The sequence below is a fragment of the Saccopteryx leptura genome, chromosome 7 (genome assembly GCF_036850995.1).
Source record: "Saccopteryx leptura isolate mSacLep1 chromosome 7, mSacLep1_pri_phased_curated, whole genome shotgun sequence".
NCBI classification, from domain to species: Eukaryota; Metazoa; Chordata; class Mammalia; order Chiroptera; family Emballonuridae; genus Saccopteryx; species Saccopteryx leptura.
This window is the reverse complement of record NC_089509.1, coordinates 8,661,567-8,681,969: the sequence shown is the minus strand read 5'-3', so window position 1 is coordinate 8,681,969 and position 20,403 is coordinate 8,661,567. Positions and strand designations below refer to the sequence as shown.

At 43.3% G+C, this 20,403-nt stretch overlaps 1 protein-coding gene across 3 annotated transcripts in view; it reads left to right on the top strand.

Annotated features, from left to right (window-relative positions):
* The first annotated feature begins 511 nt into the window (after window positions 1-511).
* CFAP221 (cilia and flagella associated protein 221) overlaps window positions 512-20,403 on the top strand; it is a 97,067-nt gene continuing 77,175 nt past the window's right edge. The window contains exons 1-6 of one of the 3 annotated variants that reach the window (XM_066346666.1): window positions 512-650; window positions 2,356-2,541; window positions 5,126-5,226; window positions 13,717-13,803; window positions 13,965-14,063; window positions 16,455-16,555. In XM_066346666.1, the coding sequence (XP_066202763.1) occupies window positions 2,403-2,541; window positions 5,126-5,226; window positions 13,717-13,803; window positions 13,965-14,063; window positions 16,455-16,555 (527 nt within the window). In that variant the 5' untranslated portion in view covers window positions 512-650; window positions 2,356-2,402. Of the gene's footprint in view, window positions 675-2,355; window positions 2,542-5,125; window positions 5,227-13,716; window positions 13,804-13,964; window positions 14,064-16,454; window positions 16,556-20,403 lie in introns of all 3 variants that reach the window. The other 2 variants (XM_066346668.1, XM_066346667.1) reach the window with 2 other exon arrangements.

Below are 20,403 nucleotides of genomic sequence, written 5' to 3'. Positions count from 1 at the left end.
CCCAAATATCTAGACTCCAAAAACCATGTTGGTTTAATGGTCCCCAACAGGCACATATTTCTCTGGAATACCATAGGGAGCACATAGAAATCTTCTGGGGCACACAAGTGCGCCCTGGCGCACACTTTCAGAACCGCCCTAGGTCCTAGGGCGACACTGAATGAATTATTAATATTTTAGGAAGCTCCACCCGCTGTGCCTGAGGCCCCGCCCCTTTGGGCCCAGGCCTCTCCTGCGATCTGCTCTTGCTGGTGTCCAGGATATAGTCTCTTCTGACTTTCTCCTTTCTCCACAGGAATCCATTCTCCTCACACCCCCTAAGTCGCTTTCAGTGTTCTCTTTAAACCTCAAAGAGGGCTCAGAGTCCTCAGAAGAGGCTCACAGGCCCCAGACCCCGCGCTGCCACAGCGCGGCTTCCCCCACCTCCCTAGGGAACTTGGTCGCGCCGGGGCCTACCCTGGGAGCCCTTCCGCGTCGTCATGGCAACGCTCTGAGTTGTGGGCGGGAGAGGGCCAAGTCAGGTCTGGCGATCTTCTGTAGTAGGAGCAGTCCTGCGACCGGGGGCGGGGTGGCCCCCTTGGCCGCCCCTGAGCTGCCCTAGCAACCTGAACCCCTGGGAAGGGTCCGAGCGCAAGTCCATCTGGGCTGGGGTCAGGAGGGGTTGGGCCACGCGGGTTAATGGGGATGCGGTGGCACGTGGGTCTAGGTCGACCCCTGCTCCTGACCCTAGCAGGGAAGGGAGTAAAGGGGGACTGAAGGGGCAGGCGTTTGCGGGATAGAGAGGTTGGGGCAGGGGATCCAGGACGTGGTGGGTGTAAAAGGGAGACAGGTTCACCCTTGGGGGTCAGTGCATTGGTGACGGTTTTGCTCTTGCACCTGCTTGAAGAAGGGCAGGGAATGCGAGGGAATCAGCGGCTGCGGCGTCGAAGGGGCTGGAAAATGAGCTTGGGGGCAGGGATGAAGCAAGTGAGGTGGAGGCTGCGGTGAAGTGTGGGGAAGCTTCAGCGATGCTAGGGAGAAGGATGGGGGCGAGGAGAGAAACTTATTGCAGAAACCGTTTATTGAGCACCTTCTTCAGTATAGTCAACTACATTTTGCTCAATGCCACAGACCTTTTGGGAATCTAAAGCTATGAACCATCTAAAAATAAATTTTAAAAAAGCACATAGAGCCTGACCAGGCGGTGGCGCAGTGGATAGAGCGTCGGACTGGGATGCGGGAGGACCAAGGTTCGAGACCCCAAGGTCGCCAGCTTGAGCGCGGGCTCATCTGGTTTGAGCAAAAGCCCACCAGCTTGAACCCAAGGTCACTGGCTCCAGCAAGGGGTTACTTGGTCTGCTGAAGACCCGCAGTCAAGGGACATATGAGAAAGCTATCAATGAACAACTAAGGTGTTGCAACGAAAAACTAATGATTGATGCTTCTCATCTCTCTCCGTTCCTGTCTGTCTGTCCCTGACTATCCCTCTCTCTGGAAAAAAAAAAAAAAAAAAAGCACATAGAGCTCCACTCATGATTTCACGTTCAATGTCAGGGTCTTCACAGAGCAGTCCCCAGTCTGTGCAAATGCCCCAGGTTAAGATCTTTAGCTGGGGAAAATTAAAAATCTGTGGGGTTTGTAAAGTGCCGTTACAAGGCAATAAATTGTTAGTGCCAGATGAGAAGTAGAGGCAGTAATTGTTAAGGAATGTTAAAGTATTGGGACCAATGTGGACTTTATGAAGAAGGTAGAACTTAAAATGACTGTTCAGGCAAGGCTGATGAAGGGTATGACATGATCTGGGACCCTAGGTCCTCAGACAGAGCTAGGAAAGACCCAGTGGAGATGGAGGATGCCTGTGGTGTCTACCTCCTCATTGCCCCAGAGAGGGACCCAGGAAGATGGCTCATAAATGCCAGTGTCCTGTACAGTGTCTCCAAATGTTAAAGAGTTTCACAGTCACATCTGAGAAACTGATTAGGAGAAATCTCAAAAAAGAAGAGGCCTGTTTCTTCAACATTTTCCAAACGTATTCGGCTGTGTGAGAGCCTTTATTTTTTCCTTCACATGCCTCAACTAATAGCTCAAGAAGCATGTGAGAACTACATTTTGGGAAAAACTCTTGAGAATCAGGACCACAGAAGGGCTTTAACCAATGGCACGATATTGGGTTCTGATGTGTGATGCAGAAAAATTCGTGGGACAGCCGTGTGTCAGGACAGACTTGCCAGCAGAGAGACTAGAGGCGGGGCAGGCCTGAACCACAGTAAACTGTGCAATAACAAGAGGTACATTTGTCAAGGATTGAAAACAAACAAACATATGTGTAGGGTTTCTCATGGATAATTAATTATACTGCTACTGTTTTCTGCCCAGGAATTGACCTTTGGCTCTAAAAAGAAGATTCCATTTTTCATGATAAAATGTCAGCCGTGAAAACCCCCAACAGAGAACTGAAGAATGCTGAGGAACCATTTAATAACATATCACCCTTTCTTTTGAAGAGCCTAGTTGAAGATCCCAAGAAAAGAAGGGAAGTGCCTAATCACCTCCTAGAATCAAGTGAGTGCTTAGGAACAGATTTACTGAACAACTCACAGCTTCCCAGAGGCTCCAAAGTCCATAAAGCAGAGTGGAATTTTGGGTGCTGATTTGTCTACATGGTGTTTTAGGCTCAGTGGTTTTTTATTAAGAACAATGGTTCTATTTAGATCCATCCACTTAACTGATAGATTTTTTTGAGGTGTGAATTAGTCACCAAGTTCTATTGTTTCCACTTCCTCAAATATCTTTTCTATCTGTCCCCACTGCCTTGTCCCTCATCCTCAGTAGGTCACCAGGGCCATTGCAATGCTCTTCACCCTGACCATACTCTCCTCCAGACCACCATTCATACCCCAGTCAGTTTCCTTTGTAGAATCCCAGCTGGGGCCCTGGCTGGTTGGCTCAGTGGTAGAGCATCCACCTGGCGTGTGTAAGTCCCTGGTTCAATTCCTGGCCAGGGCACATAGGAGAAGTGACCATCTGCTTCTCCACCTTTCCCCTCTCCTTTCTCTCTATCTATCTCTTCCCCTCCCACAGCCAAGGCTCCATTGGAGCAAAGTTGACCCGGGTGCTGAGGATGGCTCCATGGCCTCCACCTCAGGCACTAGAGTGGCTCCAGTTGCAATGGTGCAATGGCCCAGATGGGCAGAGTATCGCCTCTGGTGGGCTTGCCGGGTGGATCCCGGTCGGGCGCAGATGGGAGTCTATCTCTCTGCCTTCCCGCTTCTCACTTCAGAAAAATACAGGGGGAAAAAAAGGAATCCCAACTGGTTTCTGTCCCTGTCCTACTGGAATATTCTGAGAGGTTCCCCTTGCATACAGAAAAAGTTGCAATTCCTTCCATTGACGTTTGGCCCTCTTTGTTGCTGATCTTGACCTGCCTACCCAGCATCACCGCCATGCCATGCCCCTGTCACTCCTGGCTCCAGCCCCTCCATTTTACTCCTGCTCTGCCAACACCTTGGGCATCTATACCTGCTTGCCTTTCCCCATGCATGTTCCTTAGCCTGAAAAGCCTGGTAAATTCTATAGCTATTATGTAAAAAGCCAATCATTTTACCTACGTTATTTTCATTTAATTCAAATGACATCAACATCTTATTTCCATGTTACTGTCAGGGAAGCTGATACCCAGAGAGGTCAAATGAGTTCCCCTAAGTGGCACAACTGAATGAAGAGTTAGTGTCCAGCTTCCTCTTGTCATACTAGGTGGCTTCCTGTCTTCTTTCAAAGTGCAGTGCAAAAGCTGGAAATGTAATATTTGGTGTGGCTCTTTTGTCATTGTAGAACCTGTTGAGTGAAAATTAGTATACTTGACTATTTCTGGGCATTAAGAGAAAATGTTTATTTGCATATATTTTATGCCCCTAAAAACAAAAACAAAACATTAAAAAAATCATCAAATAATGTTAATTTTAATACTTAAATAATTACCAGATTACCCACAGAGACCGTCAGTCCCCCTGAAACCCATCCTTATCCCCATTCCAGCCCTTCAGTTTGGCCCAAAGCTGATGACAGCAGCAGCTCACCTGGTGAGAAGCAAAAACACAAATGTTTCACACCCCCTTCAGGTGTATTCTAGAATCACAGTGAGCTCAGGGTGGGTGAGGGTGTCTGTGGCTCATGAGACTGGGATATAGTCAAAGTTGAAAATGATCCTTTATAAGAAACTGGATAATGCCTTTAAATTGAGGGAGGCAGTTCAGTGGTTAGAATGATGCAGACCTGGGCTTGATTTTTAACTACCAGCTGTGGGCAAGTTGCTTAATCTTGGTGAGTCTCACTCAGCTCTCTTATCTACAAAATGGAGATACACAGGGTTGGAGTGAGGATTACAAATGCACGTGTGGCATAACGCACTGGAGGCACGGAAACAATTGTGCAGTGGGTTCTCGGTGCCTTCTCCATACATCTTGGCTCATGTCTGTATGAAGAGCAGGGGAAAGTTTGGTAGACCTGGGCCCTTTTGTGAGCTCAGCTGTTTTAACCTTGTACTCAAAACTAGAAAGAAAAAAAAAAGACACTCATATTACAATAACAGTTTGAGACTTACTCTCCAGAGCTATAATTATTCAGAGTTTTAAGATTGCTCTATATCAAATAATAGATATTACATAATATCCATTTTAAAAGATTACTATATATCACATTATAATTCTACACAGAGGAAATCAAATAATAAGAGTTAAATATACAGTTAAACACTTAGTGTTCATATTCTTTGAACTGGGCATTCAGTACGTAATAAGTAGGCACTGTGCTGTGCAGAGCAAAGACAGGCCTGCGCATTTTATGAGCTTGTGTTTTTCTAAAAATACTTGCACAATATGTAAAGGGCAAATTATTTTAATAGGTAATTAACAATGAAGATGAATTTCTATTATGATGATCTCTCCCAAGTAATGTGTAAAAGTAGAAGGAAAGGCCTTACAGTTTTTGGAACAGATCATTAATCTTGTTGACAGCTATATCTTCTGAAACTTTCATTTGCTTAAAATATTCTAATTTAAAAAGAGCCCATGTTAATAGAATTTTCTTTTACTTAACATTTTCTTTTATGTCTCATCTCATCATGTATTTATTTACATTTTTTTTATAGAAATTTATGCAAAACTTCTGAATAATAAGGTCATACAAGCCAAGCCTGGGATAGTGCACTTTGGAGGCTATCAAGTAGAAAAACAACACCAACAGTTTCTGGTAGGTACTTTGTAAGTGGATTAATTAATCATAATAGGCCCTGGCCAGTTGGCTCAGTGGTAGAGCATTGACCTGGTGCATGGATGTCCCAGGTTCAATTCTTGGTCAGGGCACACAGGAGAAGCGACCACCTGTTTCTCCACACCTCCCCTCTCCATTCTCTCTCTCTCCCTCTCTCTCTCTCTCTCTCTCTTTTTCTCCAGCAGCCAGTTGGAGCAAGTTGGCCCCAGGACACTCAGGCTGGCTCCATGGCCTCACCTCAGGTGCTTAAAATAGCTCAGTTGCCAAGCAACAGAGCAATGGTTCCAGATGGGCAGAGCATCTCCCAGGAGGGGGCTTGCCCCATAGATCCGGGTTGAGGGGCATGGAAAAGTCTGTCTCTCTGCCTCCTCACTTCTCACTTAAGGAAAAAAAAATCATTAATCATAATAATGAGAGATATGGATTTTCCTCATTTAAACTACTCATTCATCTAAAGAGCAACAGAAGTGCAGGTATAAATTGGGCCAGAAAGATAGTTCAAGGGTGAGAAATTTTCAAGTCACATCAATGTCCTTGGACAAGTTACTTCCCTCAGGCCAGAGGCTCTTCTCAGCTCTCTTAACAAATGGGTGTCCTTGCTGTGTGACTGTTCGAGGCAAGGAACTGTGCTTGTGTCTCACATAATTCAATTTAGTGCTATGCTAGCTCTGTGGAAGTTGTCATCTTCCTCTAATTATACAGATGTGGAAAACAAAATTCCAAAAGGTTAAATAGTTGGCTCAAAAACACAGAGCTACTAAGTGATGGAGACAGACGGACTCAGGCTGCCTTCCTCCAAGCCAACGCACTACTGATCCAGGCCCCTTCCTAAGAGGCCCCAGCGAGGGTTTTGTTTCACTTGCCCAAGTCAGAGGCCATGCCTAAATCAATCATCCTGGCCAAAGAGATTCTGGCCAGGTCTTGGATGGCAGGGATCAGCTCCATTGAATGAGCTGCAGAAGGGACAGATGAAGCCTACAGCGACTGCCATCTCCCACAGAGCCACACGGAGGCCCAGTCCTTGCTGGGTCCCTTCCATTGACCAGGACATTCAGCTGGAGTGGGTTATGGGTGACTGCAGCATTGCTAACTTCCATGCCAAAAGGGACCTGCATGTTTAAGTCTACACTGCAAACCTCGGTGGCCTCAGCACTGAGCTCATACCAAGCAGGACATCAGAACTACTCCAGCTGGACCTGAGAACAAAGCCGGACTGTCTTCTGAGCATGTGTTAGGAAGGCAGAGGTGGGCTCTCTCCACGTGGGCCCTCTGGGATCTAGCTTTGTATGTGATATCACCTTCTGTCCCCTGTCTCCCCACCAAGAGAGTCTCCACTTTTAAATGTACTACGTTCTTAAAAGCCATGTCTTAAATCAGGTAACTTTAAGAGAGAATTCTGACTGTTGTGTTAGACTTCTCAGAGGAGAATTGCTGAAAGAAACTGACAAGTGGCAAAGCTTCTCGGGAAGAGAGGGCAGGCTTTCTCAAGCTGTCCTCAGTGAACAGAGTGCTCAGTTTTCATGAGTTCTTGCACCTCGCAGTAGGTAGAGAGAGGACAGACCAGGAGAGAAACCTGGTAGGTGCCATGTGTTTCCACTCAGGAAAAGGGTTAGGATTTAAAACTGACTAGGAACTTCACCCATTAACCTACAGGGACACAATTCTTAGAACATTGCATTAAAGACCAAGGCTAGTAATACATTCTGGAGCTTGCTTTTCCTGGTTATTAGGTCTCCTGTCTAAATTATAGTAGATAGATTTTAAATAATTAGCATTCATAAATATTCATTGTTTATAATGAATAAACAATTCACCACCCATCCCTAGCCCCCTCACTCTCCTCAACCCCCCATCCTAGGCAGCTACAATCTACTTTCTGTTGCTATATATAGATTTGCCTCTTCTAGACATTCCATATAAAAGAAAGTTATGGACATATGGTCTTTTGTGACTAGCTTTTTTCATTTAGCATGTTTTCCAGGCTTATTCAGCTTATAGTATATATCAGTACTTCATTTCTTTTAATGGCTGAATAATACTCAATTGTACAGATGTATATCACTTTGTTTATGCATTCATTTATCTATTGATGGACATTTGGGCTTATACTTTGGGACTATTTTGAATAATGAATGCTGTTATGAGCATTCATGCACATGTTTGTTTTTCGTATTCTTTTTAAAAATTTTTATTTTTAATTTATTGTGTGGACATGGTTTCAAGTGCCCCACTCAATATAACACCCTCTACACACCACATTGTGCCCCCATGCCCCATGCCAAGTCTCTTTCCACCCCATTCCCCACCTCGTACTCCTTGCAATTATTTGTATTTACTCTTTTATTTTATTTTTAAAGGAACATTTTTCTGAGGGAATACTATCTTTTTTATTACTATTGATTGCTTTTAGAAAGAGAGAGAGAGACAGAGAGAAGCATTAACTCATTGTTCCACTCAGTTGTTCCATTTAGTTGTGCACTCATTGATTGCTTCTCATATGTGCCCTGATCGGGGATTGAACCCACGACCTCGGTGCACCACACAATGCTTTATTCACTGGGCCATCCAACCAGGGCATGTGTACATGCTTTTGTATGAACATAGTCTCTTGGATATATATTAAGGAGTAGAACATTAGTTTTCTGTGGCTGCCATAACAAATTACCACCATTTTAGGGCTTAAAAAGAAAAACCAGAAAATTATTCTGGATACCAGAGTCTAAAACCAAGGAGTCAGTAGGGCCATGTTCTCTTGAGAACTCTTGAGAAGACTCTTTCCTTGCTTCTTCCAGCTTCTGGGGCTCCAGGGGTTCTTTGTCCTGTGGCTACATAACTCTAGTCTCTACTTGCATCTTCACATGGATTGATTCCCTATATCTTTTCCTCTGGTACTTAAAAGGACTTTTTATTGGATGTAGGACCTATTTGGGTAATCAGGATGTTCTCTTCTCAAGGTCCAGCTTAATAATATCTGCAATGACCCTTTTCCCAAATAAGGTCACATTCTTAGGTTCCAGGTATTGGGGTGTGCACATATTTTTTGAGGCCACCATTCAACTTACTTTTTTTTATTTGCATTTCCTTAATGACTGATGATGTCAAGCATCTTCTCATTAGCTTCCTGGTCATGATGTAAAGAGGTTGTGCAGGGTAAGCTATTTGGGATAATCTGTAAACTAAGTGAGGAGTGGAGATGACATTCTGGGCCTGGAGGAGGTGGTGGAGAGAGGCGAGGGTAAGCCAGCATGCAGCACATTTGGAGACCTGTATGCAGTCTTGTTTACATGGGCTGAGGATTTTTCAAGGGAGGCAAAGCTTCATTCTGCTGAAAGACAGAGCTGCTTCTGTCTTTTGTATAACACAGTGCCTTCCACACAGAAGGCACCCAATAAACACTTGTGAAGATATTGAACACCACTTTATAGTGTCAACTAATGATTCTTGGTGCCAATTCAATGTCAACAGGAATCCCTAAATTGGGGTATAGTGAAGAAGGAAACTTTATTCCATGCAAACAGCTCAATTGTGCTACAGACTGACTGTGGAGCTCAGTTATGAAGCAGCACAGCCGTGAAGGTGGCCCGGGCCAAGATGGCCCTAGGGTGAGGTTGCACTGCTCTGCTTTGGTCTGCTCCACTTGCTGTGTTCTGTTTCAGTCTGCTTCATTCAACTTTGGTTTCTTCAGCTCCAGCCAGGAAAGCAATCTTCTGTCTTCAGTAAAAAGGGAAAGTGCTTCCTCTGAGCCAGAGGGATGCTGGCTTATACAGAGAAAAGGCCCTGTCCCTTTTCCCTGATTGGTTCATACTCATACAAATAAAATCTCCAAGTCTTCAAAATTTGATTGGTCCCAAAGGCAATCTCCTGATTGGTCAAAATGGAGTCACTCTGATTGGTTAATGAAGATACTGGGGTTATAGCTGTGCAGTTCCAATTAGACAGAGTAAGCTTCAGTCCTGTTGGTTGAAATACAATTGCAGGAACTCCTTAATCAGGACTGACTCAGATGGCAGGAGACAGTGCGGACAGGCAGTTCAGTGTGGGAAGTAGGCAGCTTAGTGCAGGCTTATCGCTGAAGTATGGTTTGTGTTGATGTTTAACAAGAGCTGCTAGGTACTTTTTTTTAAAGTTGACCCCAGTCATCCACCAGGAGCCCTTCTTGGTAGGTATCTTCTTTCTCGGGGTCCACAATTGGAAGTGAGTGACTTGGCAGAGACTCAGTAATTCCAAGTAAATGCAGATTAAAGTCTAAATTATCATACTGCTTCTTTTGGACTTTAAAACACACAAAAATAGCCTGACCAGGCATGGCACAGTGGATAGAACATCAGACTGGGACGTGGAAAGACCCAGGTTCAGAACCCGAGGTCACCAGCTTGAGCGCGGGCTCATCTGGTTTGAGCAAGGCTCACCAGCTTGAACCCAAGGTCACTGGCTTGAGCATGGGGACACTCACTCTGCTGTAGCTCCCCCCCCCCCCCCACCAGTCAAGGCACATATGAGAAAGCAATCAATGAACAACTAAAGTGCCACAATGAAAAATTGATGCTTCTCATCTCTCTCCCTTCCTGTCTGTCTGTCCCTATCTGTCCCTCCCTCTGTCTCGCTCTGCCTCTGTCACAAAACAAACAAACAAACACAGAAATAAATAAAAACACAAAATGATTTCATCTTAATAACATACTAGGAGATCTTGGAGAGCCAGCCTCCTGTTTCCATCGGTAAAGTAAAGCAAAAGCTTAGGGCAATTACCTTGAGGTTCTTGCCAAACAAGGGGGGACATCCAACTGCTTTTATCTTGGTTTTGCTACAGGAAACTATGCAAATTGCCCAAGAATGGAATGACTGAATGTGGGTTTAAAACCACAATGAACTGTTCACTAACATTTGAGATTGATCCAGACCTGTTAAAAGAAATGAAAGCATTTTGCTTGGATTTATATTTAAAACAATGCTTTCATTTACTTTAAAATTTGAAACAGTGATGTCCAGTGTTCTCAAAAACCAAAAATTCTTAAGTTCTTTTTCCCCTCTGTGTTAAGGTTTTGTCTGGGAAACTATATTTATTAGTTAAATAATAATTTCCCCATGAGACAGCCGGTGTTAATGTTGTCAGCCCAAAAGAAAGTTGTCAGCCTCAACCTTGCCTTTCATGAATTCACAGTTCCTTCAGGCTTTCTGAAATAATAGTGTTTGTCTTCAATTTCGTAGTGCAGCCATTAGAACCCCCCCCCCCAATCCCAGCAGCCTCTCCTCAGTGTGCAAGGGTGGGAGGCGAAGCCTGGGGGTGAGCTCAGAGCATTTCTGGGGCTTCCACTTTGCTCTCTTGTTTTAGAGAAATGCATTAGAGAGCAAAATTTTAGAGCAAAATGCATGACCAATGTGCATTTTAAGATTAAAAAGCTCTTTTAAGGCTGCTTAAATTTTGTCCCCAGATGCCTGGGGTTAAGTATTAACCTTCTCTGAGAAGCTGTGCCACTGAAGGGAAGTATTAAAAGATGCTAACCTCCTGTCTGAAATTTGTTTGGGGCAATACGATGAGAAGTGCTTGGGATTAAAGGTGAGCCCCTGTCCACCCGAAGCCAGGACTTCTCTGGAGGGTGGGTTTTGCTCTGTCCTGTCAGGGATGAGTGGACTCTCCTGAGGAGACCCAGAGGGGCAGTGATGGGAGGGGAAATGAAGAGTGCTGTGGGCAATATGGGGGAAATCGCTGTGACTCTTAAGTAAAAGCTATTAAACCCACTGGCTGAGTGGGTTTTTGTTTGTGTGTTGTGAGGATCAGTTCTGAAAAACTGAAGCTGGGGCTGAATTTCATGTGATTCCCTGATGAGGGGATTCCCTGGTCATGAGGGCCAGGAGAAAGTCAGCCCGTGGTGGACCGGGTATCATGAGGGCCAGGAGAAAGTCAGCCCGTGGTGGACCAGGTATCATGAGGGCCAGGAGAAAGTCAGCCCGTGGTGGACCGGGTATCTTGAGGGCCAGGAGAAAGTCAGCCCGTGGTGGACCAGGTATCTTGAGGGCCAGGAGAAAGTCAGCCCGTGGTGGACCAGGTATCTTGAGGGCCAGGAGAAAGTCAGCCCGTGGTGGACCAGGTATCTTGAGGGCCAGGAGAAAGTCAGCCCGTGGTGGACCAGGTATCTTAGACCAGTGGTCCCCAGCCATTTGGTGCCACGGACTGGTTTAATGTCAGAAAATATTTTCACAGACCAGCCTTTACGGTGGGACGGATAAATGTATCACGTGACCGAGACACGCATCAAGAGTGAGTCTTAGATGGATGTAACAGAGGCAATATGGTCATTTTTTAAAAATAAAACATCGTTCAGACTTAAATATAAATAAAATGGAAATAATGTAAGTTATTTATTCTTTCTCTGTGGACCAGTACCAAATGATTCACAGACCAGTACCGGTCCGCGGCCCAGGGGTTGGGGACCACTATCTTAGACGGTTTGGGGACATCTACTGACCCCCAAAATGGGAAGACAGGGTAATATTTTAGGCAAATCTCAAGGGTAACAGGGGTAATCATTCATGCTTTCTTATGTTTTCAAATAAACTGTTATTATTAATTTAAAATACACTTTCTCAACACTTCCTTCACCTTCTCAAGGCTCATCTTTCCTTGATTATTACTTTTCTCTCCAGTTTTAGTTGCAAGTAGGTAACTAAAAGGGCCCCTTGAAGGTCAAGAGATGTCTTAGCAACTTTTTAAAAAAGTTTTTAACATATATATATGATGTGTCAAAACAAAGTCACAAAAATTGTGGTATTTTGAGAATGTTCACAGGTGACAAATGAGAACTTTCAACAAATGCAAACACCAGTGTAACCTCACCAAGAAATAATGCCTGAAGTCTAATTTAGGGCTTTGATAAATGTGAGGCTTTAGGCAATGGGCTCAGTGACAGTCCCAGCCTCTGCCCTAGACTTTGGAAACCAAAGATCTCTTAACTGTCCCTTGGCCCAGGCAGAGAAGCCCAGATCCCCAGAGACCAACTCCTGCTCCCCTCTCAAGAGGAAGGAAAAACACCTCTATTCAGAGACTCAGTTGATTTATCCAGCAGGTTGTCCTGCTTCACAGGACTGGCCTCCTGTCACCATCAAAGAACTCCCTAACTTGAGTTCTTTTACATTTCCATGGCCCTAGCCAGTGGGCTCAGTTGGTTAAGAGCATCATCTGAAATGATGACGCTGTGGGATTGAGACTGATCAGGGCACACTTGGGAAGCAGCCAGAGAACGCAGGACTGAGTGGAACAACAAACGAATACTTTCCTTATCTCTTCCTTCTCTCTCCCTTCTTTTATCTGTCTCTCAAATAAATAAATAAATACATAAAGACTTAAGCCCAGGCTAGATAGCTTGGTTGGTTGGAGCATCCTCCTGGAGTGTGGAGGTTGCCAGTTCAATTCCCTGGTCAGGGCACATACAGAAACAGCTTGATGTTCCTGTCTCTCTCTCTCTCTCTCTCTACCTCTCTCAGAAAAACAAAATTCCCCCGGGATGGATAGGAGGCTATCCTACCCACACTGCCACACTCTTTTTTTTTCCTTCTGATTTTTTGACTGCCTAAGTGATTTGGGGTCCCCAGGACCAGTGGCATGTAATTAGAGAAACAGAGTTGGTGGGTGGCTGGCTTCTTAGCTCAGTTAAATCACAGGGCTACATTAATTCCAACAAGAAGATCCACACAGTAACCTGTCAGGACTGGGGGTCCTGGCGGGGGCAAGGGGTACAGCCTCTGGTTCAAGTTCTTAAGCTGAGCAGGAGGCACATAGGCACATTTTATTATTCAATAAATGATGTTTGCTGTGTTTATTTCATTACTCTTTAAATGGCATTTGATAGATTTAGAAACTTTTTATTTATTTATTTTTATTTTATTATTTTACAAAGACAGAGAGAGTCAGTTGCTGGCTCAACAACTTGTGGCTTGAAGCCAGCGACCTTTGGGCTCAAACCAGCGACCATGGGATCATGTCTATGATCCCATGCTCAAGCCAGCAACCCTGCACTCAAGCTGGTGAGCCTGTGCTCAAACTGGCAACCTCAGGGTTTCAAACCTGGGTCCTTTGTGTCCCAGTCCAAAGCTCTATCCACTGTGCCACCGCCTGGTCAGGCTAGAAACTTTTAAAAAATTAAAAAATACATTGGATCACCTGACCTGTGGTGGCACAGTGGATAAAGTGTTGACCTGGGAATGCTGAGGTCGCCGGTTCAAAACCCTGGGCTTGCCTGGTCAAGGCACATATGGGAGTTGATGCTTTCTGCTCCTCTCCCTTCTCTCTCTCTCTCTCTCTCTCTCTAAAAAAACTGAATAAAGTTAAAAATAAAATATTTAAAAAGAAAAAAATACATTGTATCTTCTCAAATCCCTTTAGGAATAAGATGAGGGATAAATAAATGAGGAAATGAATATGCAAATATTAAAACAATATGTTCATTCTGAATGCTTCTTTTTCTCTCCCAGCATCTGGTCAATGTTTCCAATGAGGACACACACGTTCATATTTTACCACCACAAACCAAATATTTTCAGATCAAATACGTGAAAAAGGTAAACACCTTGGGATGGCCTGCTCTTTCGCGGTGCTCTCTGTTGGGTTGCGGTTTTCTGTGTCCCAGTCACCTTGCGATAGGGGTGTAGCGTGTTGTTAGCAGAGTCCTGTTCTCTGAGTGCTCTAGGGCTTGTGCCAACAGGTGTCCCTTGTCTTCTAGGAACACCGCCTTGTCCCTGGCTTGTCCCTCACGGTCACCATTACATTTTCTCCAGACGAGTGGCGATACTATTACGATTGCATCCATGTCCACTGTAAGGTAAGTTTCTTAAAATCAGGTTTTTGAGGGTGGGAAAAGTGTCAAAACTAATATCCTCAAGGGAAGAAGAGAGCTGGAAGGATAGGTGTGATGTTTCTCAGCCTGTTACCTGGAGCTCCTTATTCAGCCAGTCTGAGTGGCATGAGGCTCCCACCCAGGGGGTCCCAGGTGGGCTGCCTTAGGCTGCTGAGAAGTGGGGCAGAACGCAGATGCAGTCTGCAGCTGGTTTCCCACCTGCCCTGGCCTCGAAACCTCATTCATCATCTGGAGCCGGTGGCTGATGACGACATTTTCAAATAACTCAGCCTCACTCCTTTAAGTGCTAGACCCCCGAGTTATGTTTATAAACACTGGGACTGGCCTTTGTGTGGGAATGTCTCGGGGTGTACAGGATGTGGGAGCCTGTGTGGCCTGGCCCCAGATGGCTGTCTGTGCTGTGTGACTTCACATGAGCCTTTTCTAGGTCACCCAATTCATCCTTTGGCCTCCAGTCAGGGCCAGCGCCCTGCTGTTAATCCTCCTCTGACACCAGTCATTTCCACACTTCTCTCTGCTCTAATGTCCAGCCCCAGCTCTTGTAAGCTAAGAAGCCTTAAGGTTAATTAAATTCAAAATTTCAAAACTAAAATAGAAGAGTTTGCTTTAGTAACTAACAATTATCAATTTTTAAAAAGAAAAAGAAAACCTAAAACTGAAACTGGAATATTGTTTTCTGGAAAAAATTTTCATACCAAGAACACAAATCCCTAGGCTGGGCATTGTATAGAGTGCCCCATACCTCTCCTGCTCCTAATATGCTGCTCACAAAAATTAGGGGATATTTCAAAATAAATATGAAGCAATAAAAAAAAGCATTTGATTTTTTATTATTAAACAAGAACATCAGGAAAGCAAGTCAAAGAAAGTTGTTTGATTATGCAATTGAGATGCAAAATGAACTTTTTATTTATTTATTTATTTATTTATTTTTTACAGAGACAGAGAGCAAGTCAGAGAGAGGGATAGACAGGGACAGACAGACAGGAACAAAGAGAGATGAGAAGCATCAATCATTAGTTTTTCATTGCACGTTGCAACACCTTAGTTGTTCATTGATTGCTTTCTCATATGTGCCTTGACCGCGGGCCTTCAGCATATCGAGTAACCCCTTGTTGGAGCCAGCGACCTTGGGTTCAAGCTGGTGGGCTTTTGCTCAAACCAGATGAGCCCGCTCTCAAGCTGGCAACCTCGGGGGTCTTGAACCTGGGTCCTCTGCATCCCAGTCCGACGCTCTATCCACTGCACCATGGCCTGATCAGGCGCAAAATGAACTTTTATTTCATTGGTGAAAATGCACTATACCAAAGGCTGAAAGTACTGGAGTATTTGCACGTTCCCTGATCCCCTAATTTTTGTGAGCAGTAGTAGTACTAATAATACCTTGCATTGTTACAGTACTTTTAACTTCTTAAGGCCATCAGCTACTTTAATTCTCAAAAATACCTTTAACAAAATGCAGATATCCCTATTTTGCACAGGAAGAAACAGGCTGTAGAGGTTAATGGTCACGTTTAAGGTCCACCATGGTGCGGGACTAGAAGCAGCATCCATCCTCTTCCAGCCTCTGTTCGCTATTGGGCCCGGGAGCAGCTGTTCTGTGCTAGTTTCTCTTTCTCTCAGGCTACCAAGGGCTGTGTTTCCCTCTTTCTTTTCTTTTCTTTTTTTTTTTTTTGTGACAGAGACAGAGAGAGAGGGACAGATAGGGACAGACAGACAGGAAGGGAGAGAGATGAGAAACATCAGTTCTTCATTGCACCACCTTAGTTGTTATTGACTGCTTTCTCATATGTGCTTTGAGGGTGGCAGGCTACAGCAGAGTGAGTGACCCCTTGCTCAAGCCAGTGACCTTGGGCTTCAAGCCAGCAACCTTTGGGCTCAAGCCAGTGACCATGAGGTCATGTCTATGATCCCACACTCAAGCCAGTGACCCCACGCTCAAGCTGGTGAGCCTGTGCTCAAGCTGACGACCTCGGGGTTTTGAACCTGGGTCCACCGCGTCCCAATTTGATGCTCTATCCATTGCACCACCCCCTGGTCAGGCTCCCTCTTACTCTCTGAAATAGAAACAAACTACTATCTTTATGTCTATGTGAAGTCATCTTTGTCTTTAGCTTTCCTGAATAATAATGAATATCATTTCAATGAGACATGTTTAAAGTTATTTATGCTTTGTTTGTAGCTAAGAAAAATCAACATTTTAAATGCTGTATTTAAACACTTAAGTTTCTTAAGGAAATATTTTTTTAAGAAATATTTTTTAATGATAGAAAACAAAATAAAATAGCTACAAGTCATCTTTAAAACTTGTAGTCTTCAGTGTGGTAAACTTGACATTTTCCCCATTACTTCTAGGGTGATGAAACTTTGCTTATTCCCATCCATGCCTATCCTGTCATGAACACACTGGATTTCCCCTCATTTATAAATCTATCTAATGTGCTACTTGGTGAAAGGTGAGTTTATCAAAATAAACTACCAAAAGGCCATAGGATGTGAAAAGCTAAGAGATATTCACATACATAAAAACTCATATTTGTATTTTTTCTAATGGAAGGTTATCTTTCTAGCTGAGTTATACTGGACTGTGACTGAAAAGAAAAAGAAAACACACACACACACAAAGTCAAAATACTATAAGCAAGAGAAGGAATTAATTGGGTCATTTAACTGAAAGATGCAAGATGGACCTTCAGGCATGCCTGCGTCTAGGAGTTTAACTCCGGTTGCAGGACCCTGACTCTGCCATGTCTTGGTTTTCTGCAGGCTTCCTTTTCAGGCCCCTCTTCACGGGGCTGAGACAGCAGCCAGAAGCTCCAAACACTATTTGTAGCATGGGTGGTTGGAAGGGCTGGAGGGATTGGACATTTAAGCAAAACTCTCAGGACCAAGTTTTATTAGACCAACTTGGAGCTCCCGCCCATCCACTAACCAATCTTTATTTTTAAATGAAGGGGGAAATGAATGCAGGGATGACAAACACAATAGACTGTCACTATAGAAGCCAAATTTCAGATTTCTCCTCCTTATTCTTGGGAAAATATTTGATAATTTCAGTTGTAATTTAATATATGTTTTGTTTTTTCAGTAAATATTTATTAAACATCTACTACCAGGCACAGTGCTGTCTGTCCTCAAGGATATAAAAAGGATGGCTATTGAGCTGTTAGATATTGAGATATAATGGCCATGCCAGCTGTTAAAATACTGAAATACAGTACTTCTCTTCTAGTTCAGAAATACATACTGTCCCGAGTTTCACCCTCCATCCCTCCATCACCACTGCCTGACCCCTCTCTCCTGCCATCCAATCGCCTCCCAATGATTCAGCAACTAAGTTGTTAATATCTAGCAATGTGTGGGGTAGGGGAGGCACCTGCAGAATGTGGCTCCAGCCTTTTATCCATTCTAATTGCATACTGGGAAGTCCTGACTGAAGAGCAAAGGTTTCAATTCTGAAGGTCTTGCAGTCTAATAGGAATAGAACCCTGTCATCAATCAATTACACTAATTACCAAGCATGGTAATAGAGGCTCACACAGGCTCCTTTGTGGTCCCAGAGAAGCACAAAACTGACTGGAGACATGGGGATGGTCCTCACTAACATGGAGATGACATGTGGTTATACTAAGAGGAGGACCCCGTGGGCTGGGGTGTGAGGAGGACACTCCAGGCAGGGAAATGGCATGCACAAAGGCATGGCAGCAGTGGAGAGCATGGGCTATAGCTTGTAGGTGCTGAAGGGCAACTGGAGGATATTTCTTTCTTGTTTGTTTTTTGTTTTTGTTTTTGTTTTTAAAGAAAACTGTTTATTTGTATTCAACACAGTGCTTTCCAAATTTATTTGAGCATGTAAACTTTTTTATATTATTAAAACATAGTTAACGATTATTTGCAATTATATAGCATTAGTTTGTACATTTATACATGGAAATATCAAATCAGATGTCCAAAAAAGAAAAAATACTGATAAAGAAAAGTGAAATTATCACATTTATATTTCACTTTAGCATACACTACATTGTCATTAGGTGCTATATTATTTTAGTAAAGAATAAAATATTTGGTTATAGTCATATATTTCTCACCTTTAGGCTACCAATTATAAGAATACAAGGAAGTTCTGAATATTTTCCACCACATATAATTAGCTAGATCAACCAAAACCAGCTTACCATTTTTTCCCTTACAAATGCAGTGACTCTGTTCTAAATTTTACCCTGAGACTACAAAGATAGACTGAAAAGGAGAAGCATAGCACTTACGTGAATAGCTGAAATATTCTAGAAACATTCTCTATACTTTCAATTAGCCTAAATTATTCAGATATTTGCTTCCCTAAATGTTATAAAATAAGTTACACTTGGAAATAATTAGATTCTAATTATTAAAACAATAAAAGTTGCAGTTTAATATATGCTCAAAATAAGCTTGTATGGGGAAGTACCATTTGTATTATTTCTCAATGCTCCTTGGTGGCCACAGCATATAATAGTTTATGTTTAGTTTGAACTGAGAACTAAAGATATAGTTGTTAAATAGCTGTGGCAGGATCAATTTATATTTTAACTTTGGCTTAAAAAAAAGGTACACGTTAATGCAGTTTTGTTTACATTTATTTACTTTGCAGTATGATTGTAAGCAAAGTACCATGAGCTAACAGAATGTATATATGACTTTGAGGGTCTTTACTTTTGATATCATTTTATTTAAAAAAAAATTAAACTAACCAAAACAAACATAAATACCAATACAAAAAAATTACTAATTTTTTTTCTGTGTTCTTAAAAAGTTACTTTGCAACCATGCATTGCTCTTTATTTTTTTCCTTTTTTTTCTTTTTTTAAAATTAATTTTAATGGGATGACATTGATAAATCAGGGTACATATGTTTAGAGAAAACATCTCCAGGTTATTTTGACATTTGATTATGCTGCATTCCCATCACCCAAAGTCCAATTGTCTTCTGTCATCTTCTAACTGCTTTTCTTTGAGCCCCTCCCCTCCCCCACCCACTCCCTCTTCTCTCCCTCACCCCATAACCCCACACTCTTGTACCTGTCTCTGAGTCTCATTTTTATGCCCCACCTATGTATGAAATCATATAGTTCTTAGTTTTTTCTGATTTACTTATTTCACTCCGTATAATGTTATCAAGGTCCATCCATGTTGTTGTAAATGATCCGATGTCATCATTTCTTATGGTTGAGTAGTATTCCATAGTATATATGTACCAAAGTTTTTTAATCCACTCGTCCACTGACGGACACTTGGGCTGTTTCCAGATCTTCACTATTGTGAACAATGCTGCCATAAACATGGGGGTGCATTTCTTCATTTGAAACAGTGCTATGGTGTTCTTGGGGAATATTCCTAAAAGTGGGATAGCTGGGTCAAAAGGCAGTTCGATTTTCAGTTTTTTGAGGAATCTCCATACTGTTTTCCACAGTGGCTGCACCAGTCTGCATTCCCACCAGCAGTGCAGGAGGGTTCCCTTTTCTCCACATCCTCGCCAGCACTTATTCTATGTTGTTTTTTTGATGAGTGCCATTCTGACTGGTTTGAGGTGATATCTCATTGTGGTTTTAATTTACATTTCTCTAATGATTAGTGATGTTGAGCATTTTTTCATTTGCCTATTGGCCATCTGTATCTTTGGAGAAGTGTCTATTCATTTCTTTCGCCCATTTTTTTTTTTTTTTTGTATTTTTCTGAAGCTGGAAACAGGGAGAGACAGTCAGACAGACTCCCGCATGCGCCCAACCGGGATCCACCCAGCACGCCCACCAAGGGCGACGCTCTGCCCAACAGGGGGCGATGCTCTCCCACCAGGGGGCGTCGCGACCAGAGCCACTCTAGCGCCTGGGGCAGAGGCCAAGGAGCCATTCCCAGCGCCCGGGCCATCTTTGCTCCAATGGAGCCTTGGCTGCGGGAGGGGAAGAGAGAGACAGAGAGGAAGGAGGGGGGGGGTGGAGAAGCAAATGGGCGCTTCTCCTATGTGCCCTGGCCAGGAATCGAACCCAGGTCCCCCGCATGCCAGGCTGACGCTCTGGGCCTCTTTCGCCCATTTTTTGATTGGATTGTCTTCCTGGTATTGAGTTTTACAAGTTCTTTATAAATTTTGGTTATTAACCCATTATCAGACGTATTGTCAAATATATTCTCCCATTGTGTAGTTTGTCTTTTTATTCTGTTCTAATTGTCTTTAGCTGAGCAAAAGCTTTTTAGTTTGATATAGTCCCATTTGTTTATTCTGTCTTTTATTTCACTTGCCCTTGGAGATAAATCAGCAAGTATATTGCTG